The 25,833-nt window shown below is 65.1% G+C and overlaps 2 protein-coding genes across 2 annotated transcripts; one reads left to right on the top strand and one right to left on the bottom strand.

The window, feature by feature from the left end:
* Positions 1-417: 417 nt before the first annotated feature.
* Positions 418-13,081, top strand: TMEM132A (transmembrane protein 132A). Its single transcript, XM_059710515.1, has 11 exons — positions 418-675; positions 3,413-3,627; positions 3,840-4,058; positions 4,741-5,066; positions 6,316-6,465; positions 8,326-8,521; positions 8,605-8,748; positions 9,690-9,892; positions 10,582-10,852; positions 11,255-11,446; positions 11,822-13,081. The coding sequence occupies exons 1-11, from the start codon at positions 594-596 to the stop codon at positions 12,860-12,862; spliced, it is 3,039 nt and encodes a 1,012-aa protein (XP_059566498.1). The 5' UTR covers positions 418-593; the 3' UTR covers positions 12,863-13,081.
* Positions 13,023-25,758, bottom strand: SLC15A3 (solute carrier family 15 member 3). The gene is made up of 8 exons (XM_059710517.1): positions 25,161-25,758; positions 21,436-21,725; positions 18,952-19,099; positions 17,738-17,848; positions 16,923-17,091; positions 15,162-15,320; positions 13,715-13,870; positions 13,023-13,289 (listed from the first exon to the last, which is right to left on the bottom strand). Exons 1-8 carry the CDS (start codon positions 25,710-25,712, stop codon positions 13,135-13,137), a joined length of 1,740 nt encoding a protein of 579 aa, XP_059566500.1. The 5' UTR covers positions 25,713-25,758; the 3' UTR covers positions 13,023-13,134.
* Between the last annotated feature and the right edge of the window lie 75 nt (positions 25,759-25,833).

The raw sequence follows: 25,833 nt of genomic DNA, 5'->3' as shown, positions 1-25,833 counted from the left end.
TCCCGTGTCCACAGGCCTGTCCCTGGGATGGGCTGGGCATGAACTCTAGCCGCCTGCACCTGGAGCCCTCCCTCCACGGTCAGGGTCAGGGCACATGGTTGTCACCGGCCCCACCGGCCCCTTTCACCCCTTCTCACCCCATGCCCCACGGTCCCCCTTGTCCTTGAATTCAGGTTCCAATTCAGGGGTCAGCGCCTTTACAGGTGAGCTGGGGGGCGGGCAGCGGGGTGGCCGCCGCCTCAGTCCGGAGCTTCTGAGACCGAGCGCACGGAAGCGTCCTGTCCCTCTTGGCAACAGCGGGCGGGCCCTGCGGGGCAGTGTCCAGGGAAGCGGCCTTCGCCCCCCTTGGCGCTGGGGGGCGCCCCGGGGTGGGAGCGCGGGGCACTAGGACCCGGCGGGGCGGAGGGCCAGCCCGGGCCGCGTGCGCCGCTCCCGCCCACGTCCCCTCCGCTCCCCGCGCCCGCGCCCGCTCCATTGTCTCGGAACCGCCGCCGCGGGATCGGGCCGGCGCCGGGCGGGCGCGGAGATGCCGGGCGGCCCGCGACCTCGTGCCCCCGCCTAGCCCCCGCCTTCCGTGGGGAGGACGCGCCCGGATGGAGGGGCGCGCGGCCCCCCGGGGACCCTGCGCCCCCGGGCCCTGCCTCCTGGTGGCCCTCGCCCTGCACGTCGTGAGAGGTCAGCGGAAGGGGTGCGGGCCGGGGGGCGGGGGGCGGCGGGGCCGGCCGGGCCCGAGCTCCGGGGATGCCCGAGAGCGGGGATGCCCGAGAGCCGGGAGTCTGCGGTGCTCGGACTGAGCCCACGTGCCCGGAGGGCTGGGGAGACCTCACCCGGGAGGGTCCCGCCCCCGCTGCCTCCCGCCCCCGCTGCCTCCACCCGCCCCGCCCCGCACCCCTTCCGACCCAGGACAGCGGCCAGGGCCCGCACTTTCCACGGCCTCCCCTGCAGCCAGGGCACCCACCCCGCTGCCCCCCGGGCGCACCAGCTCCCTCCTCTGCCCTCCCAGAGCTGCACCCCGCTGGCTGCTAGCCCCGTCCCCCCACCACCCCACCCGGGAGCGGAAGCTGCCCCTTTGCAGGGACCTTGGAGAAGATCTGAGGCCGCGCTCCCTGCCCCAGCGAGTTCCGTGACCCGGAGTCCCAGGAGATCGCCCCATCCGTGCCTTCCTGGCGCTTAGGGGATCCCCATCCCTGGGGAGGGGCAGCGGCGCCCCTTGGCATGGGCCGCGGCTGTAGGTGGATGATGCCACAGAAGAGGGGGGCACAGTGAGGCCTCCCCGCCCCCAGCTGGGATCTGGATGCGGGAAATCCGTGGGAGTCAGGCCTCCAGCATCTTGTAATTATCCGGGCGATGGAGTAGGAGGAGGGAGGGAGGCCCGTGGCTGCCCCTGGAGCCAGTCACTCACCTGTTACACTGGGGGGGAGGGGGGGGGCGGGGCGGGGGGGGGGTCTCAGACACAGGCTCTTGGATGGGGAGGGTCGTGAGGGAGGTTGAAACCATCAAGGCCAGCCCAGCATCGGGGCTGAGCGGCTCTGGGGCTGCTTTCAGCCACCTGCCCCCTCCCCGGGGACCACAGGAGCCCATAACCCTCTCACAGGGAGGAGAGCCCCTCACATCCATTAGCAGGAGGAGCAGCCCCCGCTCCACAGGCCACAGTTTACAAAGCCCTCCGTCTCCCGTGTCACCGAGGAAACAGGCTCCAAGAGTTAAAGGACCGGCCCAACCTCCCCCGAGGCCGAGTTAGGGCGCAAATGCCGAGTTAGGGCGCAAATGCCGAGTTAGGGCGCAAATGCCTGTCTGCAGGCTCCCAGGACATCTGCTCCGGGGAGAGCTGCCCAGCGTGGGATCCAGGATCAGTCAGCCAGGCCCCGGGTGATAAACGGGAAGATAACTAATTCAGAGAAGGCAGCCAGAGCCGCGAATAGTGGAGGGGATGGGTGAGAGTGCAAGCAATCAAGGAGGGCTTCCTTAAGGAGGCGGCATTCTCTGTTGGCCCTGAAGGGGAAGGGAGACCCACAGTCTAGGCCAGTGATGGCGAACCTTTTGAGCTCGGCGTGTCAGCATTTTGAAAAACCCTAACTTAACTCTGGTGCCGTGTCACATAGAGAAATTTTTTGACATTTGCAACCATAGTAAAACAAAGACTTATATTTTTGATATTTATTTTATATATTTAAATGCCATTTAACAAAGAAAAATCAACCAAAAAAATGAGTTCGCGTGTCACCTCTGACACGCGTGTCATAGGTCCGCCATCACTGGTCTAGGGAGTGAACAGCATAGGGTGGAGAGAGGTAGAGCGGAGGCAGGGTGGTCCAGTGGTTGGTGCCTGGGCTCTGACTCCCCGCTCCACCATGCACCAACTGTGGGACCCAGCAAGTACCCTAACCTCTCAGCCTCATTGTCTCCATCCATACCATGGGATCAGTCCGGCCGGCGTGGCTCAGGGGTTGAGCATCGACCTATGAACCAGGAGGTCACAGTTCATTCCCGGCCAGGGCGCATGCCCGGGCTGTGGGCTCGATCCCCAGTGGGGGGCGTGCAGGAGGCAGCCGATCCATGATTCTCTCTCATCATTGGTGCTTCTATCTCTCCCTCCCTCTCCTTTCCTCTCTGAAATCAACAAAAATAATTTAAAAAGTAAACAAACATAAAATGAGATTAACAGTCATAAAACCTCAGTTGTTACAAAAACTGAAAGTTAATACACGTACGTAACGTGTTTTAAATGGTGGCCTGCACGTAGCTGGTGTTCTAAAGTGTTAATTATTATTGTTAGGCTGGACTGCTAGTGGGGTACACGCTGAGTGTGGTCTTGGTGGTCCTTTGTCCTGGTTGTTAGTACCAGATTCTCTTCCCGCTCCGGTCCCCACCCACACCCCTCCCCCCTCTCGCACTCAGTACCGGGTTGGGATGGTTGGGATCGGGATAGAAGGGAGCGCGTTTGGGAAACTGGTGCGGAGTTGCCATGGTGATGATGGAGAGGAGGGTGGACGTCCAGCCACGTTGGCCAGGGCCTAGGGGCAGAGGAAGGGTCTCTACTTCTGCAAAACCCGCCTGTTATCTGCGGGGCCCTGTCTAGCCAGAGCTGCCCCCGCAGATGCCTTGATGTCGGGGGGGCAGTTACATAAGGGGTAGGATGGGGGCGGCGGCGGCGGAGGAGGTGCTGCTGGAGGGAGAGAGGCAGGAAAGGAATGGCCGGGGGCCGGCGTCCGGTCCTGGGCTCGGATTCACATCCCGGCCCTGCCTCCTGCTGCCTGTGTCACCCTCTTTGGGGCTCAGTTTCCTCCTCTGTGCCGCGGAGACCCTCTACGCCCCAGGCTGGGCATGCATCGCCCTCCTTCCTCCGCTGCCCGCGGCGCTGTGCCCGGCTCCGCAGCTCTCGCCATCTCTCTCTGTCCCTCTCGCTCCTCAGTGGGCTGTGACCAGGGCCCCCTGGACCCCGTGTACCTGCCGGCAGCCCTGGAGCTTCTGGACGCCCCCGAGCACTTCCGCGTGCAGCAGGTGGGCCGCTACCCGCCTGCCAACTCCTCTCTGGGCTCCCGGTCCGAGACCTTCCTGCTCCTGCAGCCCTGGCCCAGGGCCCAGCCGCTCCTCCGGGCCTCCTACCCGCCCTTTGCCACTCAGCAGGTAAGGAGGGCACGGGGGCTCCCAGGCGAACAGGACTCAGCCGCGGTCTGCTGTGTGCGGCTCGGGCCTGCCCCCGCCCAGTTTCCAGAGGGGGAAACTGAGGCCCATAAAGCCTCTCTCCGGCCAGGCTGGACCTGGAAGCCTAGCCTCCCATCTTCCCACATCTTACTGCCCCTCCCCTGCTGTGTTGAGCACCCCCATTCTCCCTGCAGGTTGTCCCTCCTCGGGTCGCCGAGCCCCACCACAGGCCAGTCCCGTGGGACGTGCGGGCCGTGTCGGTGGAAGTGGCGGTGACGCCAGCAGAGCCCCACGCCCGAGTGCTCTTCCACCTCAAAGGGCAGGACTGGCCGCCGGGGCCTGGCAGCCTGCCCTGTGCCCGGCTCCACGCCACGCACCCGGCAGGCACAGCTCACCGCGCCTGCCGCTTCCAGGTGAGCGGGCGGCCCCCCCCCCACCCCAGGCCGGCCCCGCTGCTGTGCCTGCTGGAGGGGGGTCCTGGAGGAGGAGAAAGCGGGCTCGCCCCTCCCGGGAAGTGTGGGGTCAGGGACCAGCTGCTCCAACCTTCTCTGCTGGCTTTCCCGGGACCCTGCGCGGGGTACTTCGGGTCCCTCATGGAGTTCAGTGTAGATGGTTTGGGGCAAGTAACTGAATCTCTGGGACTCAGTTTTCTCATCTGTAAAATGGGGCAGCAGTAACCCCCAGCTCATAGGGAGGCGGGATAGAGAACGAGTGGGGTGAGGGCGGTGCCTGGCGCGGAGCCGCCCTCCAGCAAGGGTTTGCGTCCTCGTCAGTGTGGGGCTTGTCACTGCGCTCCACTGCTTCGGGGTCTCGCGCAGGAACCGGCGGGAGAGGCACGCTGTGGACTTTGGGATTCCGAGACCCTGAGCTGTGGTCAGGGTGGTCAGGGCCTGGGTGGGGGAGGCATTCGGGGTCGGCTCCCTTTGGAATGAGACTGTTCCCAAGGGCAGAGCGGCCCGTGGACGCCTTCCGAGACCTCGCCCCGCCCTGTCCCTGGTTGGCCGTGCCACCTGGGAGTCGTCTCTGGCCCATGCTGGCCCTGCTTGTCAGCTCCGGGTCCCTGACATGCCAACCATGGCCGTCGTGTCTTTGCAGCCATCCCTGGGCGCCTGCGTGGTGGAGCTGGCGCTCCCCTCCCACTGGTTCTCCCCGGGCTCCTCGCGGGCCGAGCTGGCTTACACGCTGGAGCCCGCCGCCGATGGCCCCGGGGGCTGCGGCCCTGGCGGGGAGGACCCTGGGGAGCAGGCCCTGCCAGTGGGCAGTGTGGAGCTGCGCCCGGCGGGCCCCCCCCAGTACCAGGAGGTGCCCTTGGATGAGGCAGTGACTCTGCGGGTGCCCGACGTGCCCGTGCGGCCTGGCCAGCTCTTCAGTGCCACCCTCCTGCTTCGCCACAACTTCACGGCCAGCGTCCTGACCCTGCGGTGAGTGCCGGCCCCCAGGGTGTGGCCGGAGGCAGGAACCTCTGCAGGAAGCCTGGGCGGGTGCCCCTCCTTGGGGTCCTCGCTGGGATCTTTGACTGTAAAGCATGGGTCCACCCACCCCTCCAGGCCGAGCACCGCAATTGCCCGGCAGCAGGCAGACCCAGCTGTGGGCACAGCCCTGAACTGAAGTCCAAAGTAGGACACTCTCCTCTCCTGGGTCCTGGGTCTAGTGGGGCTGACTCACAGGGCTGCTGGGAGGCTCCAGGGAGGGGAAACGGGAAAGGGCTTGGAAACTGGCAGGTGCAGTGCCTGGGGGTAGCGAATGCTCTGACGCCTCAGGAGGGGTATTTGCCCCCCCCCCCCTCACTGGCACGTTCTCCCGCTTGCCGCCCTCACCACGGGTCCCTCCCCTTAGCACCGAGCCCAGGAGCCTCCACAGAAAGGACCCCCTCTCTGTTCCTTCCCGCAGGAAGCTCCCTAAAGCAGCCCCACCCAGCCCATGACAAGGCCTTGCAGAGCGTCCCGGGCCTCTCCCATCTGGGACTTGTGTGTGCCCCTTCCCCTGTGTCTCTGAGTGCCTGTCCCAGCCCCGTCTCGCGTCCTCCTGTGTCAATAGATCATTCCTGGGCTTAAACTACTCCCAGCCCCGTCTCTCCACTCTGGAGGGGGAGCCAACCCAGGGCCCTGCTGGCACCAGGGGCCCCAGCGCTAGGGAAGGGGGCAGGATGGGCATGAGCCGGAGCGCATGCTCTGCTGAAGGGGCACAGTGCGGCAGGGGCTGGGGCGGGCGGTGAGGAAGGGACCTTCATCCTGCCAGGCAGAGCTTCCTAGGACTGGCATCTGAGTTGCTGGAGGCTGGGAGAACCAGCAGTGTCAGAAAGGAAGGGCAGGCGGGCGGCGGGACCAGCCTGAGCCAGGCGGAGAGGCACGGCATGTGGGCAGGAGCTCTGGGTGTAGCGACAGCAGAGTGATGGAGAGAGGTCACGGCTGGAGATAAAACTGGACCAGACCCTGGGAGGCCTTGGATGCCAGGCTTGGACGTGACCTGTGGCCCGTTGGGGGGGGTCATAAGTGGCCCTGGGGTGGGGAGAGCGACATGGCATGGCCTGCACTGAGGCCGCGTCCTTCTGGCTTGGAGATGGCGAAGAGGGTAGTCAGACCTGAACTCGGGGACACCAGGCGGAGGCTGCCGTCCTCAGCCCCGGGTCTTCCCGCCGGACCCGGACTAACTGCGCCTGTGTCCCCCCAGCATCAAGGTGAAGAAGGGGCTGCATGTGACGGCCGCCCGCCCAGCCCAGCCCACCCTCTGGACTTCCAGGCTGGACCGCTTCAAGGGCTCCAAGCACCACACCACCCTCATCACCTGCCACCGCGCTGGGCCTGCAGGACCCGACGCCAGGTAGGGAGTTGGCTCCCGGGGTGCAGGCAGAGGAGGGGGGGCTGCGGGCTGACGACGGGCTCCAGGGCAGAGGCTGCGCTCTGCATCGTCTCCCCATGTGAGCAGGTGAAGGAACAGACTCCTTGAAGGAAGCAGTGTAGCAGATAGAGCATCCATCCATCCATCCATCCATCCATTCATTCATTCATTCACTCATTCATTCATGCATCCATCCATTCATTCATTCATTCACTCATTCATCCATCCATCCATCCATCCATCCATCCATCCATCCATCCATCCATTCATTCATCCATCCACTCATTCATTCATTCACTCATTCATTCATGCATCCATCCATTCATTCATTCATTCACTCATTCATTCATCCATCCATCCAGCCATCCATCCATTCACTCATTCACTCATTCATTCATTCATCCATCCATCCATTCATTCATTCACTCATTCATTCATCCATCCATCCACTCATTCATCCATCCATCCATCCATCCATCTACTCATTCATTCATTCATCCATCCATCCATCCATCCATCCATCCATTCATCCATCCATCCATCCATCCACTCATTCATCCATCCATCCATCCATCCATCCATCCACTCATTCATTCATTCATCTATCCATCCATCCATCCATCCATCTACTCATTCATTCATTCATCCATCCATCCATCCATCCATTCATTCATCCATCCATCCATCCATCCGTCCATCCATCCATCCATCCATTCATTCATCCATCCATCCATCCATCCGTCCATCCATCCATCCATCCACCCATTCAGCTACTATTTATCCATCCCCAGCCACATGCCCGGTACAGTGAGTGTCTCTGAGTCTTATTCCAGGTGAGGCCCAGCCTCCCGTCACAGCCCTCACAGCCGCCACCCCACCTCTCCCCAGCACCAGATGGGTCCCTTTTGGGGGTTGTTACTATTCCAAAGCCCAGCCACACTTCTTTTTTTTTTTTTTAATATATTTTATTGATTTTTTAACAGAGAGGAAGGGAGAGGGATAGAGAGTTAGAAACATCCATGAGAGAGAAACATCGATCAGCTGCCTTCTGCACACTCCCTACTGGGGATGTGCCCGCAACCCAGGTACATGCCCTTGACCGGAATCGAACCTGTGACCCTTGAGTCCGCAGGCCAACGCTCTATCCACTGAGCCAAACCGGTTGGGCCTAGCTGCAGCTTTTACCATTTACACTCTTCTTCATGCCCCGAGCCTGGGTCAAGGCCACGGGCTTTGAAGCTCCTGTTTGATCCTAGTTTTGACATTTACTTGGGCAAACCAGTTCATCTCCCTGCCACTCCCCCCCTTCCCACCCCCCCCACACCAGAGCCTCAGTTTCCCCACTTGTAAAATGGGGACATACTGCATCCCTGAGGCTTCGTGAAATGAAATAAGATACTGTGTAGCCAACGTCCAGGCGAGTTCCTGGCACCAGCAGGCACTTGGTCCAAGGACGCTGTGAGGCCGAGGGTCGTGTGCCAGTTGTGGGGCTTGGAAGTGAATCTTCCCTCTCAATAGGAATTGAGCCAGGTGCCTTCTGCCACCCTGATGGCTGTGGAAGGCAGAGGGTAGGAGGCCCAGGAAGGCAGGAGAGGGAGCGAGCCTGGGGGTGGGGGAGGGGGAGGGAGCCTCATGGATCCTGCAGGGCCAAGACTGGAGGAGAGCTTGGGTGCTGGGGCCAGGAGGCTTGGGCTTAATGCCAGCCCTGCTGCTTTCCCCGTGTGACCTTGGGCGAGTTATGTGACCTCTGAACCTCGGTTTTCTCATCTGTGAAATGGGGGTGATCACAGACCGTCCCTCAGGAACACAGAGCGCCTCAGTCTCTCTCTCCTCTGCCAGCAGCCCCCGCGAGCTGTCCGAGTTCCTGTGGGTGGACTTTCTGGTGGACAATGGCACTAGCGGGGGCCTGGCAGTCACTCGCCCTGTCACATGGCAGCTGGAGTACCCAGGCCAGGCTCCTGAAGCAGAGAAGGACAAAATGGTGTGGGAGATCCCGGTATCGGAGCGGGACATACGAGCCCTCGTCCCACTGGCCAAGGTAAGGGGGGCCCCCTCTGCCCTGCCAGGTGGGGGGCCGCGTGAGGGGAAGAGCTTGGGGTTGAGCTCCTCCTGCACCCCCAGGCCGAGGAGCTGGTGAACACAGCACCGCTGACCGGAGTGCCGCGGCGGGTCCCCGTGCGCCTGGTCACCGTGGACAGTGGGGGGGCTCTGGTGGAGGTGACGGAGCACATTGGCTGCGAGTCGGCCAATGCCCAGGTCCTGCAGGTGAGTGGCACGTCCAGTCCCGCGTGAGCACACAGTTGTGTGCAGTGAGGCACACACAGCTTTCCTCCCTCCCCATTCAGGTCCCCACGAGGCAGCTCCGTGGCCCCAGGGACCTCTTGGGGGTGCCAGAGCTCACCTTCCCTTGTTCCCACCACCTCTTCCCAGAGTCCAGTGGGAGCTGAGTGACCCCCGCCCCCAGCTCAGGCCCTGTCACGGTGATCGCTGCGTTGGCGAGTGCACTGCCGTGGGAGAGAGAACAGCGTGTACTTGGGGACCAGAAAATTTCTGTTTGAAACCCTTGGTGATCAGCTAGCTGTGTGGTTGTGGGCAAATCTCCTAACCTCTCTGAGCCTCAGTTTCCCAAGCTTTAAAATGGGAATGCGCTTTAGAGATGTTGCAAGAATTAAAAGCAGCCCAATTCATTCGCAGCAGAATGCTGTTGCTATAACAATGATATGATAAAAATAGTGCTGATTCTTGTTGGAGCCTCATCATGCCCCATAAGGTAAAATGGGGGCCAGGCAACACTGCCCACCTTGACATTCTAAGAGCCTGTGTTTCCTAAATCCTGGCCCCTGAGGGGAGAAAGGTGCCTTCGGCCACTGTTGGTGGCACTTGGTCCGTGTGCGCGTGGCTCCTCCCTCCCTGTAGCAGGGTGCCAGGTGGCTCCGGCATCAAAGTCAGAGGCCAGCACCCAGGAGGCAAATTTTGGGGTTCAACCCCCCCCCCCCTTTCAGGAGAAAGGTTCTGTTGTGGGCAAATAGCCAGTTCCCCCAGCTGAGCCCCTCGTGCGCTTGGAGTGGTGGTCCCTCCAGGGAGGCGGACCTGGCTGCCTGGTGAAGTCTTGCTCTCAGGACAGGCATGCCCCGGGCGGGGTCAGGGTGCGCTCTCTGACTCACGCAGGTCCTCCCGGGCGTGGCCCACGCCCTGCCCTCCCACAGGTGTCGGAGGCCTGTGACGCCGTGTTTGTGACGGGCAAGGAGAGCCGGGGCGCTCGAGGGGTGCGGGTGGACTTCTGGTGGCGCCGGCTGCGGGCCTCGCTGCGGCTGACCGTATGGGCCCCGCTGCTGCCCCTGCGCATCCAGCTGACGGACACCACCCTGGAGCAGGTCCGCGGCTGGAGGGTGCCCAGCCCGGTGGAGGGGTGAGTGGAGGCCTGGAGACGCTGGCCGGCCTGGGCGTAGGTGCTCGGGGACGGACTCAGGGCCCGGGACACAGCCACGGTCTCCAGCTGGGGTCTGGAAAACTGCCCAGCTGCTGGTGGTTCCTGCCACCATCCGGGCCCTTCATTGCCCAGCCTCTGCCCATCGTGCCGACCTCCACACTCTCCCCTTCCCCACCTTCCTGCACTTGGATGGTACAGACCCCTTCTCGGATGTCCTCTGATGCGTCCTGTTTGTGGACGGCCGGGCTGCCCCTGCACACCCCTCCCCTAGAGTGCAAACCCTTGAAGGCAGCTCTCTGCTGTGTCCTCAAAGCCTACCGCGGCGCCTGGATCAGTAAAGATTGGGGCTGTCCCACCAGAGCCCGCGGGTGCGAGGCCTCAGGAACCTGAGCTGGGGCCCTGCAGACGGTAACCCTGGTAACCCTGTCTCCCCGCGGGAGGGGCTCCTGCCGCCGCCACCAGGTTCCAATTAGGAGCAGGAGGGAGGGGGCGGGGAGAGCAGCTTGATGGATAGGTACAGGCACCAATCAGGAATGGGCCCGGCACTCAGCGCCTACCTGGCCCAACAGGTGCGCCTGTGGGCGGGGCCTAGGAAACGGGGCGGGTCCTCGCGGCGGGAGGCGGGGCCGGCGCTGACGCCCCTCCCCCGGGCCGCCCCTGCCCCGCAGGGCGCCGGAGGCCGAGGCCGGGGAGGAGGCGGAGCGGCGGGCCCGGGGCTGCCGCCTGCAGTACCAGCGCGCGGGCGTGCGCTTCCTCGTCCCGTTTGCGGCCCACCCGCTGGACGGCGGCCGCCGCCTCACCCACCTGCTCGGCCCCGACTGGCTGCTGGACGTGTCCCACCTCGTGGCGCCGCACGCCCGCGTGCAGGACCCGCGCGTGGCGTCGCTTGAGGGCGGCCGGGTGCTGGTGGGCCTGGAGCCCGGGGTCACCTCCATCGAGGTGAGCAGCTCCCCGGAGAAGGGTGCAGGTGGCCCCCAGAATGTGCATGGGCGGGCGTGAAGGGTGTCGGAGCGGGCGGGGGGGGGGGGGGCGGTGTACCCATTGAGGCCTGAGCCCAGTGGGATAGGGATTGGGTGGGAATGGATGGCGGTGGAATGGAGCGAGAGGCTGGGTTGGGTGTGGGGGGACCAGGTCTGGAGGGAGGAGGGGACTGTCCCCCATGTGTAGGATTGGGGTGCAGGAATGTATAGGGTCTGGCGTTGGAGCAGGGAGGGTGGGGGGGGGGCAGCCTGTGCAGGTGCTGGGAGCAGACACCTGACCCCTTTGTGGGGCTGTCGGGGTCGCAGAGGGCAAAGGCGGCCTGTGTATGCGGACCCCACCGCCCGCCCTTGTCACCCTCAGGTGCGGTCCCCCCTGTCTGACTCCGTCCTGGGGGAGCAGGCGCTGGCCGTGACAGACGACAAGGTCTCGGTGCTGGAGCTGCAGGTGCAGCCGGTCATGGGCCTATCTCTGGCCCTGAGCCGGGGCGCCGCCCACCCCGGGGAGGTCACAGCCACGTGCTGGGCGCAGTCAGCCCTTCCCGCCCCAAAGCAGGTGACAGCTGGGGGTCAGGGGGCTACGGTCCGTATCCCCAGGTGGGGGTTGGTGACGGGAGTGGGAGGGACCGCGACCCCTCACCTCAGGGTTTCAGAATAAGGACTGGCTGCCCTGGAAGGTAGTGAGCTCTCCGTGGCTAGAGGTGGCCAAGCAGCGGCCGGAGCGTGTCAGTGGGAGGTTGATTATGGCTCTGAGGACCCTCCCGATGGCTCGGACCCTGGGGCCTAGTGGCCGACAGGTGATTGACGCCCGTCCCCTCTCTCCCCGTGTGTGTCCATCTGCCTGTCTGTTTCCTCTCTGGCCCCTCCCCTCCGTGTGGCCTGTCTCTGTGGGCGTGCCTGCCCTCGGTGTCTGCCTGTCTGTGCCCCGCAGGAGGTGGCCCTGTCCCTGTGGCTGTCCTTCTCCGACCACACCCTGGCCCCCGCTGAGCTCTACCCCCACCAGGACCTGGGGCTCTCCGTCTCGGCCGAGGAGCCCAGCGCCGTGCTGCCAGCCGAGGGGCGGGGTGCCCGGCTCGGCGTGGTGGTGAGTGGCGCGGGCACCGAGGCGCTGCCTCTGCACGTGGCTCTGCACCCGCCGGAGCCCTGCCGTCGGGGCCGCCACCGCGTGCCCCTGGCCTCGGGCACCGCCTGGCTGGGGCGGCCTCCGGCTCCCAGCCCAGCCCCTGCCCTGCCGTCCGGTCCTGCCGGGACCGCACAGGCCACGGAGGCCAGTGTGGGTGGTGAAAGGCGTGCGGCGGGCAGTGTGGGGGGCGGCGGGCATGTGAGGGGCAAGTTTGAGCGGACAGAAGAGGCCGGGCAGGGGGAGGAGGAGGAGGGGGAGGCAGAGACGAGGGAGGAGGAGGGGGAAGAGGAGGAGATGGTCCCCGCCCCTCGGCGGGTGACCAGCCTGGAGCTGGGCATGTACGCCCTGCTGGGCATTTTCTGCCTGGCCGTCCTCCTCTTCCTGGTCCACGGGGTGGTGTTTGTGCTGCGCTACCAGCGCAAGGAGCCCCCCGACGGCGCCCCGGACCCCGCCTCCCCGCAGCCCCACAACTGGGTGTGGCTGGGCACCGACCAGGGGGACCTGGGCCGCCAGCTAGACCGGCCGCCCCCTGGCCCCGTCAAGGGGGAAAGCGGCTGCCCCTGCGAGAGCGGGGGCGGGGAGACCCTGACCCTGGCCCCCGCCCCGACCGCGGGCACCCCCGGCACCCTGGCCCGGAAAGAAGCTGGGGGGCGCCGGAAGCGGGTGGAGTTCGTGACGTTCGCGCCAGCGCCCCCAGCCCAGCTGCCCGAGGAGCCCGCGGCGGCCCCTGCCGTGCAGTCCATCCTGGTGGCGGGCGAGGAGGACATCCGCTGGGTGTGTGAGGACATGGGGCTCAGGGACCCCGAGGAGCTCCGCAGCTACATGGAGCGGATCCGGGGCAGCTCCTGACCCCCGCCCAGCCTCCTGGCCCAGCCCGCCCGGCGGGCGGCCTCCTGCTCCTCCTCCGGTGCTCGCTGGCCCGGTCCCCGCCGGGCCCCTCACCAGCCCCGCCCTGGCCCCTGCCCTGCTCCTGGCCATGGACCGCGGTTGCGAGGAGGGGCTCACCCCCTTATTTATGGGAATCGTTTCATCTGATGTTGGTACAGAATAAATGGAGGAGGGAGCCCAGCAGGCCTGCTGCTGTCTGTCCGGGGACCGGGGAGGGGAGGGGGGGGCGTGTGTCAGCCCCTGTCCCTGTTGGAGTCGCTCTGGGAGGCGGGGCCCTGCGCTGCCCTCTCATAGCGACCAGCGATCCACACGAACAGCAGGGCCGCGGCCACCTGGATGCCGGCCAGCAGGAAGAAGTACAGGTCCATCCGGCAGTTGTTGATGTTCCCTGGGGGAGGAGAAGCTGGCATTGGGGCGGGCAGGGCCCCCCTGAGCTGGCAGCGTGACCCAGAGGTGGATGGGAAGGCCCTGGGCTGGGGGCCCTCTAGCGTCTGGCCGCCCTGGGTCTCTGCGCCCCGTGAGCCGGTGTTCTTTCTGGGGCTGAGAACATAGCACAGGGCCAGCGGCCCCTCCCCCGGAACGGCCGGGTTCCGGCAGCAGGAAGCACCCCGAGTTCCATGCTTCCCTTTGACAGGTGGGGAAACTGAGGCCCAAGGAGGGCAGCCATGCTGGGGTGACTGGCCAACTTCAGCACGAGCCCGTTCTCTGAACCCAGCCTGCTGCTTCGTTCGGCTGCGGGTCAGGGCGCTTGGCCAGGCCACCTCCTGCCCATGCCTCCCCCCACACACACACTCACAGGGAGGCCCCGCTCACCATGGTCCTCGGGGCAGTGTAGCCAGCCCCTGGGCAGGGACAGCAGAGCCACCAGGCTGGAGCCCAGCAGCGAGCCCACCCCCGACAGGGAGAAGAAGATGCCCATGATGGCGCCCTGCATGGAGCGCGGGGCCTCCGAGTACGCGAACTCCAGGCCTGCGGAGGAGGGAGGAGGGAGGAGGGAGGAGGGAGGGATGAGCCGGGTGGCCAGGCCCCTGCCCACTGGGCCGCCCCTGCCCCGGCCAGCCACACCCTGGCTTTCCCTCGATGCCTGACTGCTCCGGGGCCATGACAACGCCCGTGCCTGTCCCCTCTGCCCTGTCATCCACCCCGTGACCTCCCCGTGGACACCCCCACATGGTCCCAGGATTCTGGGTCCCCTCCCTCACCTCCCTGCCGTCTTCAGCCTCTGTCCCCTGTCCGCTGCTCACCTTCAGTGTCATCACCAAGTCATTGGACTCAGCCTCAGAACCTCTCTTCGTTCTGCCCCCCTCTGGGTCCCCTCTGCCCTGGGCCAAACCCCAGCGCTCACTTCCGGCCCAGCCTCTGCAAATGCCTCCGAAACTCCCGCCTCCGTCCTCCCCACAGCCAGATGTCGGGGACCTCTCTATGGGGTCCACCCTGCCCAGGTCCCTCGGGTGGGGTTGTCGTCCTTTGGGGGGGACCTCAACATCCAGGCTCCACCCACAAGGACCTGCGCCTGCAGCCTCCCCCGCTCCCTGCAAGACTCAGCTCCTCGCTGTGCTGCTCCCCGGCCTGTGAGGTCCCTGCTGCCACGGCTGAGTTCCGTCCCCTCCCCACCTGGCCTCGGGCTCCCCGACACCCCAGTCACTTCCACAGCACTCCCTTAGCTTGCTGTTCAGGAGACTGATCCCCCCCCCTTCCCCCATCCAACGGGGAGTCCCACCGCCTCCCCCCCCCCCCCACCCCGTGCCTGCAGCTGAGTAGGCCCTATTCCTGGGCTCCTTGGAGAGCCTGCCCAGCCCTGAGCGCTCTCAGCTCACAGCCCAGCCCGGGGTGCAGACACACAATTGCATTATTACAGCAGCGTGACCTGTGTGCTGCGACAGGTGATGAGGAGGGGGAGGACCCTGTGCCTCGGGCGGGGCATTGGGGGGGACCTCGTGAGGGAGACGGCGCTGTGGCCCAGAATTGCAGGGGAAACAGGAGTTCACTTTCAATCTGAGGGAACAGCCGCTGCGGACGTGGCAGTGGGGAGACGTGTGGAAAGTCCGAACGGGAAGTGTCTTAGTCACCCCCAAATCCCCGTGCCCCTTGTAGTGCCCGGCATGGCCAGGTGCTGATGAACCCCCACTGGGTGCACGCAGCCCCACAACCGGTCCCGCCTCCTCCACACAGATGGGCTCTAGAGGCTGTGCCGTGAGACCTCGGACCGGGAGGTGCCACCAGGCCGCGCCCATTACTGGTGCGAGGGGGCGCGGGGTACCTGGGATGCTGGCAAACATCTCACTGACGCCGATGAGCAGGTACTGGGGGGTCTGCCACCAGATGGACAGGGGCGCCGCATAGTACACGCTGTCCCCGATCTGCTGGGGCACCGTCTGGTTGTGGTGGATGTATTCTAGGCGCTTCATCTCCAGCAATCCTGGGTGGGAGAGAAGGACTGCAGCCAGGCCCACCCCAGGCAGCTTAGCCCCTGGCAGAGCGCGGCACCCCGTGGGCCTTCACTAAGTAGCCAGTGACTGGGCAGCAGGCAAGGAACGCAACACCGGGCTAGGGTGTGTGTGTCAAGATTTGGGTTCCAACTCTTCCCTTTTTTGCCTTGGCCGCTAGGAAGCTCAGAGCTAGGTTTGGCACTCAGTAAGAGGAACAGCTCTTGCCCTAACCGGTTTGGCTCAGTGGATAGAGCGTCAGCCTGCGGACTGAAGGGTCCCAGGTTCGATTCCGGTCAAGGGCATGTACCTTGGTTGCAGGCACATCCCCAGTGGGGAGTGTGCAGGAGGCAGCTGACCGATGTTTCTCTCTCATCGATGTTCCTAACTCTCTCTCCCTCTCCCTTCCTCTCTGTAAGAAAATCAATAAAATATATTTTTAAAAAAAGAGGAACAGCTCTTGTTAATTGAGAGCCCGTTGTGTGCGAGCCCTGTAATGTGCATCCTGGCAGGTGAAGAGAGAGGGATTTAGGTTAAGCAACCAGCCCAGAGTCGCACAGCTGATAAGAAATCGGGGCTGGATCTGAGCCTGGGCGTGTGGTTTCGAAGCTGGCCCGCTGTCCGTGGTATCGCGTGACTCCTCTCCGGCAGCATCGCCGCAGGGTTTCTGGCCTGGCTTGCCAGTGTCCGTCCTTCCCCTTCGCGGCTTGGGAGGCAGCACGTGGAGGTGGGCTCCAGTCCTCCCTGCCACTGACCAGCTGTGTGACTGGGACCAATCACTTAGCCTGGCCGAGACCCAGTTCCCCGGCAGGGAGTAGGGCGGAAAGCGCCCGCATTAACGCGAGGACGAAACAGGACCAAGTGCACTCAAGCACATCGCCCGCGAGGAACCTAGTTTGGTTCCATCCTTGCAACACAAGTCTGTTCCTTCGTCGCTCTGGTTCCGACGCGTGCCGCAGGCGGAGTGCTGGGCACTCTGCGGACTTCATCTCCTTTCACCTGCACAGCACGCCTGCGGGCTGCATCCCGTGGGCGGAGCCTGGCCCCGCCCCGGCTCGGGGATGGATGACTCTCTGTTTTAAAGACGAGGCTCAGAGGCTCCGAGAAACTTGGGGATCGTTAGGTGACTGATCGGAAACGGCAGAGGTCTGTGCGCCTCACCTGAGCGCCTTTTAAATACGTGGCTTCCGATTCTTTTGAAAGGGAAGAAGGACGAGAATAAATAAATACTTGAAAAACGATGTTCCCTGATACCACTAAGAGGCCGCGTGTCTTTGGAAAACCCGACGTGTGTTCGGCGCCCCGTGCAGTGTGCACAGCTGTGAGCGAGAAAGGATAGGATGCCGGCCTCGGGGAGCAGGCGACCCCCTGGGCACACCTGCTTCCTCTCTCGTCGCTTCCTCAGGTGTCGCACGAGGGGGTGCTGGCTCCCGGGGAAGCCTCCCTCCGGGCCCACCCTCTGGGAGGCCGAGATGGCACCGCGGGGCGGGGGGCGGGGAGACACTTGGCCCAGGCCCGGCTTCGGCATCAGCCACAGTGAGCTGGCCGCGTCCTGCCCCAGCCCAGGCCAGCGCCCTCGCCCGAGGCCCACACACCTGCCACGACGACGGAGGCAAAACCGAAGAGCATGCCCAGCGCCATCTTCTGCAGAGCCGAGGGGAGCAGCTGGCACCGCAGGAGGCAGGGGTCCAGCAGGCGGTCCTTCACGGGCACCAGGATCAGCAGTACCACCACGTTGGCCAGGAGGAGCCAGGCCTCCGGGATCTGGGCACGAGGGGGCCAAGAGAGGCAGCTGGCAGGCCGAAGGAGCTCGGGGCTGGCGCCGGAGACCGGGACCCCAGACTGTCCCTGGGTGACCCAGAGCCAGCCCCCCCCCCCCCCCCGTTCCAGGAGGCACACTCCTCAGCTGTGTACTAGGGGTGGGTTTGGATCACAGTGGCAAACGGGTTCCTCTAACTTCTACCCATTGGTAGCAGCTGCCTGCACATCCACCAGCTCAGCATAGAGAATGTCTGGATTGATTAGTGATGTCTGCCACGGGCAGCAAAGGGGGTAGGGTGGCCTATATGCCATTCTCCTGCCAGCTCTGAGATGCCAAGGTGCTGGTTTGGAAAGTCCTGGTGAAAGGCAGGGTCCCGAGAGGGAGAGGCGGAGCGGAGGGGGGACGAGCCGGGCAGCGAGCCCGCTCAGAGCAGCAGGGGGGTAGTGCACTGGCCTGAACTCTCTGGAGCAGTTGGGCATCCCGGCAGGGTGGCCGGGCAGTGGCACAATCCGCCCACCCTCCAGGTGTGTTTCCTGCGCCCCGAGGGCACCCTGCCGTGGGCGAGGGGAGCTCAGAGGCCGCTTCATTCCCTCCTCTTCTAGGGGGAAGCCCGCCTGGCCTGCCCCGGCTGCACACACCGCGCCTCACCTTGTAGCCGCCGGCCGGGGCTCCCCGCGCCCCCGAGTTGTTGCTGGGGTAGTTTGGGAAAATGCTCGGGATGCGGAGGTGAAGGCCTTGGAGGACATACGTGGACTGCATCTGCAAGAGAGGAGGTGGGGCGGGCAGAGCTGGCCGCCTCACGCCAGCCGGACGCTCGGGCTCCCTGCTCCCGGCTCCCGGGCAGGCATCGCACGTGCGGCACAGGGCGCCGGGCAGGGTCCCGGCCCCGCCTCAGGGGGCACGACCTCCCACCCGCCTTGTTCCCCAGAAGCAGGCCTGGCCGTGCGCCGCGTGGCGGCTCTCTTCCAGAGCGGGCGCAGCTGGTGGGACCTGCTGTCTCCAGGGAGGCCCGGAGCAGGCGTGGCTGAGGGCTCCCACCCAGGGAAGCAATGACACGCTGTCCCCCGGGCGGGCTCCTGGCAGAGGCCAAGCAAGTCCCCAGGCTGACCCACTGGAGTGGCTCTGCACCTGGTGACGGGCGCCGGCTCTGCGCCTTTAGATGCTATAAAATGGAGGGGCCCTGGTGCGCCCACAGGAGGGCCTGGGCCGGGGCGGGCGCTGGCTGCGGGCAGCAGCTCTTTATCAACCGGTGTGGAAGGACGTCAATATCTTGACCAGCGGTACGACAGAATCAGCCGTGGACACGCACACACGCACACGCATGCACACGCACGCACATGCACGCACACATGCACACACACATGCACACATGCACACCTATTCATCTTCGCCGCGGGGCAGGGCGAGAGGCAGAGGCCAGTGTCTCTGAGCAGCTGATTCCGCGAGGCCCGCCCCCCCTCCCCGCTGCAGTTCCCTCTCGGTGGTCTGGGTGGGACTTTGTTTTTTAAAAGCTCTGCAGGGGACACTGGGGCACAGCCAGGAAGCCACTGCTACAAAGCACTCAGTGCACTGAGCTTGCCCCTCGCCAGGTCCGGGAGAGGTGACGGGGCGGGGCCCCTAGCCTCTGTCCACGCTCTCATTCGCACGAGGTGCCGAGGCCCAGAGAGACGGGCGCAAGGCCTGGCCCCAGAGCGCCTCGCGCCTGGTGTTCCACCCCCCCCCCCCCCCCCCCGGGGGAGGAGGCTGACTAAGGACCCACGCCAGCTGCTCACTTTGCAAACCCTCCCCTTTCCGCTGTCCTGCTTCTCTGGTGAGGGGCCTGGGCAGCCCGTCCCCCCAGAGCGAGGGGCAGGGGTGCTCACCTGGAAGTACACCATCCAGTAGGGCACCAGGGTCACCATGATGGGCAGGAGCCTCACCAGCCCCCGGAAGTTGGCGATGTCCTGCTGGGGGGAAGCGCCAGGCTGGGGCGGCCTCTGGTCAGGCAGCAGCTGGGCCCCTTCAGGGCCTCTGTGGGCAGCGGATAAAGTGGGGGTGTCATCCCTGCACGTGGCCACGGCTTCACCTCCTCATTTAACCCGCTCCCCGGGCCTCGGTAACCACAGCCCCCCTCCGACGCCACCCCGTCTCCACTCCACCGTTAGCGCCACCACCAGTGCCCGCGTCCTCACGGCCACTGCCCTTGGGAAGGTGACCAGTCACCAACGCCACATGCGGCTCTTTGGCCCCTTGAGTGTGGCTCTTCCGAAGCCTTAGGAGCACCCTAATTAAGTTAATAACAATGGACCTACCGATATAGTTTAAGTTTAAAAAATCAGGCTCTCAAAAGACATTTCAATCGTCGTCCTGTTGATATTTGGCTCTGTTGACTAATGAGTTTGCCGACCACTGCTCGACCAGTGGTTCTCAACCTTGGCTGCACGTTAGAATCACCTGGGAATCTTTTTAAAATCCTGATTTCTGGGCCTCATCCTCCGGAAATTCTGTGTCTTTGTTATGGGGTGGGGGCCACAACATGAGTAACAAAGAAACAGAATTTCCGGAGGATGAGGCCCAGAAATCAGGATTTTAAAAAGATTCCCAGGTGATTCTAATGTGCAGCCCAGGTCGAGAACCACTGCTCTAGACCTACTGACGGGAGCTGTAGCCCCCAAGGCCTGGGGCAGCTTTGCTCGTAGAAGCAGCTAGCGGCTAACGTAGGGAGGGGAGAGGCAGGAGGGAGCCGTAAGGCAAGCGCAAGGGCCAGGCCTGGGAGGAGTCCGTGTGGCCGAGTTCTTCGACTTCACAGCAGGGACGTGTAGAATTACGTGCATTATACCCGGGACACCACCCCGCCACCATCAGCACCTCTCCTGCCACTGTCATCACCATGACAGGGCTTCTCTTCCCCGTGGCGACTAACACCAGCACCCCGGCTTTATCACCACCGTCACTGTCAAGACCATGAACGCCCTCATAGTTAGCCCATCGCCCATCCCACCACCACTGCCTTGACCTCCATCGCCGCCCTCAGTCCCAGAGGCGGCCCTGGCCCCCTGGAGATCAGTCACCCTAAAGGGCTGCCAGAACGTGTTGCAACTGGGCCACGATGTCCCCCTCACTCGGGGCCCCCTCACCCAGGGCCCCCCTCACCCAGGGCCCCCTCACCCAGGGCCCCCCTCACCCAGGGCCCCCCTCACCCAGGGCCCCCTCACCCAGGGCCCCCTCACCCAGGGCCCCCTCACCCAGAGCCCCCCTCACCCAGGGCCCCCTCACCCAGGGCCCCCCTCACCCAGGGGCCCCCTCACCCAGGGCCCCCCTCACCCAGGGCCCCCTCACCCAGGGCCCCCCTCACCCAGGGCCCCCCTCACCCAGGGCCCCCCTCACCCAGAGCCCCCCTCACCCAGGGCCCCCCTCACCCAGAGCCCCCCTCACCCAGGGCCCCCCTCACCCAGAGCCCCCCTCACCCAGAGCCCCCCTCACCCGGGGCCCCCCTCACCCAGGGCCCCCCTCACCCAGGGGCCCCCTCACCCAGAGCCCCCCTCACCCAGGGCCCCCTCACCCAGGGCCCCCCTCACCCAGGGCCCCCCTCACCCAGAGCCCCCCTCACCCAGGGCCCCCTCACCCAGAGCCCCCCTCACCCAGGGCCCCCTCACCCGGGGCCCCCCTCACCCAGGGCCCCCCTCACCCAGGGGCCCCCTCACCCAGGGCCCCCCTCACCCAGGGCCCCCTCACCCAGGGCCCCCTCACCCAGAGCCCCCCTCACCCGGGGCCCCCCTCACCCGGGGCCCCCCTCACCCGGGGCCCCCCTCACCCAGGGCCCCCCTCACCCAGAGCCCCCCTCACCCAGGGCCCCCCTCACCCAGGGCCCCCTCACCCAGGGCCCCCCTCACCCAGAGCCCCCCTCACCCAGAGCCCCCCTCACCCAGAGCCCCCCTCACCCGGGGCCCCCCTCACCCAGAGCCCCCCTCACCCAGGGCCCCCTCACCCAGGGCCCCCCTCACCCGGGGCCCCCCTCACCCAGGGCCCCCCTCACCCAGGGCCCCCTCACCCAGGGCCCCCCTCACCCAGGGCCCCCCTCACCCGGGGCCCCCCTCACCCAGGGCCCCCCTCACCCAGGGCCCCCTCACCCGGGGCCCCCCTCACCCAGAGCCCCCCTCACCCAGAGCCCCCCTCACCCGGGGCCCCCCTCACCCAGGGCCCCCCTCACCCAGGGCCCCCCTCACCCAGAGCCCCCCTCACCCAGAGCCCCCCTCACCCAGAGCCCCCCTCACCCAGGGCCCCCTCACCCAGGGCCCCCCTCACCCGGGGCCCCCCTCACCCAGGGCCCCCTCACCCAGGGCCCCCCTCACCCAGGGCCCCCTCACCTGGCAGCGTGGGGGCCCCACAGCCGGGGACAGCAGTTCTGGAGAGCCAGTTTGAGCATGGAAGACACTTGGCTGCCCTCGGGGGGCTTGGTGATGAAGATGGGGGTGGCGAAGAGGAAGACGACGAAGGCCAGGCCCACGCAGCCCACGGGGAGGCTGTAGCCCACCAGGAAGCTGATGTTCTGCTGGACAAAGGCCACCACCAGCAGCGACAGCACCGCGCCCGCGTTGATGCTCCAGTAAAACCAGTTGAAGAAGCGGCGGTTGGCATGGCGCCCAAGACCCATCACCTGCCAGGCAGGGGTGGGAGAGTGAGGGCCCGCGAGGGCCAGGGGCACCCTGCCCTGGCCTGCTCTCTGGACCCGCACCCCCTCTCCCTCAGGGGCACGTCCCGAGTCTGGGGGTGGGCATCCCGGCTCTTCCCTCAGCCCCGGGCAGTAAGCAGATGCTCAATAAACATTGGGTGACCGCGTGAATGAACCCTTTTGTCGGGAGTCACCGGTTAGCGATCACTTGGGCACGGCTGCTGCCTCACGCCCACCACACATGTTGCTTTTTTATTGTCGCCGAGCAGTGCCCAGAGCAGCTGTCTGAGGCCACGCGTTCCTGTCTGGGTGATGTATCCTTGTCTCTGACTGCGCCCCCCACACTACGCACCAACTTCATAATCGGAAAAAAAGCCAACGAAGACCTCCAGTCTGCCCTGCGTGATTCGACGTGATGCATGCGTGTGCCTGCGGGAGTGGGGAGGGGTCTCACGGAGAGTCCCCCACCGCTGGGAGTTGCAGACCTTTCCACGGGGGCCCAGCCCTCCATCCGGCCTCTCCTCCCTCTGACCTGTGCCTCAGGGAGAGCAGACACAGCCGCCGGGGGGGAGGGGAACGGAGTGCAGGCCCAGCCAGGGCAGAGGCTGCAAATCTTCACCCAGGATTCGAATCGATCGCAACGCCAGGCCCCAGGCCCCTTCCGCTCTGCGGGGCCCGGGGCAGCCGCACTGGCGCCCCCGCCCGCCCAGACCCTGGTCCCAGAGGCCCGCTCAGCAGGCCTGGGCACGGCCTGGGCACCTGCATTTCTAAAAAGCAGTGAGGACTGGAGGTCGCCCCTCTCGATAAAGGGTCCTGTGCGCTGTCAGCCCCTCACCCGCTCAGGCACCCCCGACGCCGTCGCTCTCCTATCCGGAGAGAGACTTCCAGAGCGAAGGTTTTGTCAAGCTTTGCTTTTGCGGTTGCATTGGGGGAAAGGTACGCATTTTATTCCTTTTCCAAATGTGACCCGATAGTCCACAGGGGGGCCTTTAAAGCTGTACTCCCGCCCGAGCTGGTTTGGCTCAGTGGCGCGAGCGCCGGCCTGCGGACTGAAGGGTCCTGGGTTTGCTTCCGGTCAAGGGCACATGCCCGGGTTGCAGGCTCGATCTCCGGGGGTGCCGGAGGCAGCCTGTCGAAGATTCTCTCATCATTGATGTTTCTTTATTTAAAAAAATATATTTTATTGATTTTTTACAGAGAGGAAGGGAGAGGGATAGAGAGTTAGAAACATCGATGAGAAACATTGATCAGCTGCCTCCTGCACGCCCCCTACTGGGGATGTGCCCGAAACCAAGATACACGCCCTTGACTGGAATCGAACCCGGGACCCTTGAGTCCGCAGGCCGACGCTCTATCCACTGAGCCAAAGCAGTCAGGGCTCATCATTGATGTTTCTATCTCTCTCTCCCTCTCCCTTCCTCCCTGAAATCAATAAAAATATATTAAAGAATAAAATAAAATGAAACTGTACTCCCTTGGAGATGCTGAATGATGGAGGGGGACGGGCATGCCCCCTCCTGCGGAATCCGTGCTGAGGACTTTCAAGCAGAAAACCGAGTAAGCCCCATTATGAGCAACCGTTTCCAAGGCTGAACTGGATATAAATGAATCTGACAGTTGCAGCTCCAAGGGGAAGAGCGGGCGGCCGATCGGGGTACAGACGAACACTTGTCGGGAATGATGGATGGCCCCCTCGGAGACCGGCAGTGTGTGAACACGTGGGTCCGGGCACAGCTGTCTGCCAGATGGTGCCATGCCCCCACCCGCACACCCCGTCTGACTGCCCCCTGGATTTGCAGCAGCCTTCACTGCTCTGCTGTGCCCACTCCAGTCCCTCCCAGCCACGCAACCCGGGCCACTTTAAAGAACGCAAGTGCAAGGTGTCCGTCCGCCTCAAGTCACGTCAGGCTTCCGGAACGGTCCCGGGGGTCAGGCCCAGACCCCTCCCCTCAGGCAGCTTCCAGCGTGGCCTGGTGCCCCCAAGTCCATGCCCAGAGCATGGGAGAAGGCACAGGCGCTGCTGTCCCTCCTGATGCCACTGAAGGCTCTGCCCAGCAGCCTGGCCTCTGAGGACAGTTCCACTCCCAGAAGGGGGGAGGGGGCGAGGGAAGGGAGAGGGAGGAGGGGGAGGGGGAGGGGGGAGTTGGGGGAGGAAGGCTGGAGGAGGGAGGGAGACAGGATGGTGAGGCCCTCTGGAGGCGGATGAGGGCCAGAGCACAGGTCAGCCACACCTGGGGGTGTCGTGGAAGCCGGTGAGGGAGAATGAAGGGAAGATGAGTTCCTATCCAGACAGTGGGGTCTCCTGGTCGGAAGGAAGGTCAGGGCTGCTCCGGGGGCCCTGAGGCCCCATCATCAGAGGAGCCCGACGGGCTGATGAGCAAGCCCTTGGCCAGGACCCTGGGAACCGCTGGGTGCCGGGCGGTGGGTGCCAGCTGGGTGCTATGATCCCTTAAAAAAGGCCCCTTTTATGGCTGCAGACACGCAGCTGAAGACGCTGAAGAGCAGGGACAGCTAGGAAACGCGCAGGCAGCGAGGTAGGTGACGGGATCACCCACTGGTAGCAATTCGGCGGGGTTGTCCCCTTGGTTTGGCGCCAAGTCCTTTCACCCGGCGGTGGTCGCACTCTGCACGCGCCCTGCGGCTGCTTTTGCTCATGAACGCCGCCCGTGGCTCTCAATCGTATTCCGTGTTATTTAAAATTATTGCCCTAATATCCCACTGAGCGGAGCGGTTGAACGTTAGTCACGGGGTAAGGCCCTTTCTCCTCCATCCAGCAGATATCTATGGGATGTCTCCCGTGTGCCCTGCTCTGCCCAGGGGGTCCGGATAAAGGCTCAGAGATGAAGGTATTGCCCGAGTGGCCCTGGCTAGTGAGTGGCAGAGCTGGGCTCGACAAGCCGGCCTGACCCCGCCTCTGGCATAGCTGGCAGGAAGGCCCGGACCCCCAGACACTGGGACACGTAAAGGTGGGTCTCACCGTGAGGCCTGGAGTCCACCACCCCGCCCCCCTCGGCCGGCTCTCTACGTGACCTTGTTCAGGGCGGTTAACGCCCTGAGACCTTACTGTCCTCACCTGTAAAATGGGCTCAGCAATACCACCTGCCTCCTGGCTAGGCAAGAGGATCAGATGAGTTGAAACACCCAGAGTGGCACCGAGAGAAAGACGGACAACTGCGGTTTAATGACTATGGTCGCGGTGCCCTCGTTAGAGTGAGCAATGCCCCCTTCCTGCCCCCCCCCCCCCCCCCAGTTCTTTCAAACAAGGAAACTGGGCCCAGATTGGGGAAGTGGTTTGTTTGCTCGAGGTCACCCTGGGAGCCAGGCCTCCCGACCCTGGGTCTCTGCCCAGGTCCCTGGCTTTCCCTGCCACCGCCCCGGCCTCCCGCCCGCCTCCCGAGGGGGCGCCCTCCGGCCACTCACCTGGTCGGCCCCGAAGGAGGTGAGGTTGCTCCTGACGGAGCTGGCAGCCAGGGCGAGCAGCAGCAGCCCCACGTAGAGGGTGGGCGCGCAGTACGGGGCGGGCGCGGGGCGCGGGCAGCCGGGCGCGGGGCAGGCGGGCGTGATGGGCGCCTGGGGCACCTCCCCGCAGAAGGAGCGGCGGCCGTCGGGGACGGCGGTGGCGGGCAGCAGGCCGCAGGCCGCCAGGTAGAGCAGCAGGCTGAGCGCGATGGCGCGGAAGCGGCCCAGGTACACGTCGGCCAGCCAGCCGCCCACGGGCGCCAGCAGGTAGGACGCGCCCAGGAAGACGAGCGCCGCGCGCGACGCCTGCTCGCCCGCCCAGTGGAAGCTGGCGTTGAGGTAGAGCACGAGGTTGCCCGCGACGCCGAAGAACGCCGCGCGCTCCAGCGCCTGCACCAGCAGCACCGCGCCCGCCGCCGCCCGCCGCCGCCCGGGGCCCCGCGGCCCGCGCCCCAGCAGCGCCTGGCGCTCCCCACGCCTGCGAGGCTCCCCCGGGGCGCGTGGCCCCGGCATCCCGCTGCCCCGCCCCGCCCCCGGTCCTCTCCTTCCCCCCACTGGCCCCCTCCGTCCTCACCCCTTACCGCTCTCTCCCCCCACCTCTACCCCCTCGCTTCCCTGCCCGCCTCTGCTGTGC

The sequence above is a fragment of the Myotis daubentonii genome, chromosome 9 (genome assembly GCF_963259705.1).
Source record: "Myotis daubentonii chromosome 9, mMyoDau2.1, whole genome shotgun sequence".
Classification (NCBI taxonomy): Eukaryota; Metazoa; Chordata; class Mammalia; order Chiroptera; family Vespertilionidae; genus Myotis; species Myotis daubentonii.
This window is presented reverse-complemented; position numbering and strand designations above follow the sequence as displayed.

What these genes read in the sequence shown, in the direction of transcription:
- TMEM132A (XM_059710515.1), top strand. Translation starts at nt 594, where the DNA reads ATGGAGGGGCGCGCGGCCCCCCGGGGACCCTGCGCCCCCGGGCCCTGC. An exon ending in GTGCCCAGCCCGGTGGAGGG is followed by an intron (nt 9,893 to 10,581) that starts GTGAGTGGAGGC and finishes CCTGCCCCGCAG; the next exon opens with GGCGCCGGAGGCCGAGGCCG. An exon ending in CCCTTCCCGCCCCAAAGCAG is followed by an intron (nt 11,447 to 11,821) that starts GTGACAGCTGGG and finishes TGTGCCCCGCAG; the next exon opens with GAGGTGGCCCTGTCCCTGTG.
- SLC15A3 (XM_059710517.1), bottom strand. Translation starts at nt 25,712, where the DNA reads ATGCCGGGGCCACGCGCCCCGGGGGAGCCTCGCAGGCGTGGGGAGCGC. An exon ending in ACTGGATGGTGTACTTCCAG is followed by an intron (nt 17,849 to 18,951) that starts GTGAGCACCCCT and finishes CCTCTCTTGCAG; the next exon opens with ATGCAGTCCACGTATGTCCT. An exon ending in CCCCGGCCGGCGGCTACAAG is followed by an intron (nt 17,092 to 17,737) that starts GTGAGGCGCGGT and finishes CCTCGTGCCCAG; the next exon opens with ATCCCGGAGGCCTGGCTCCT.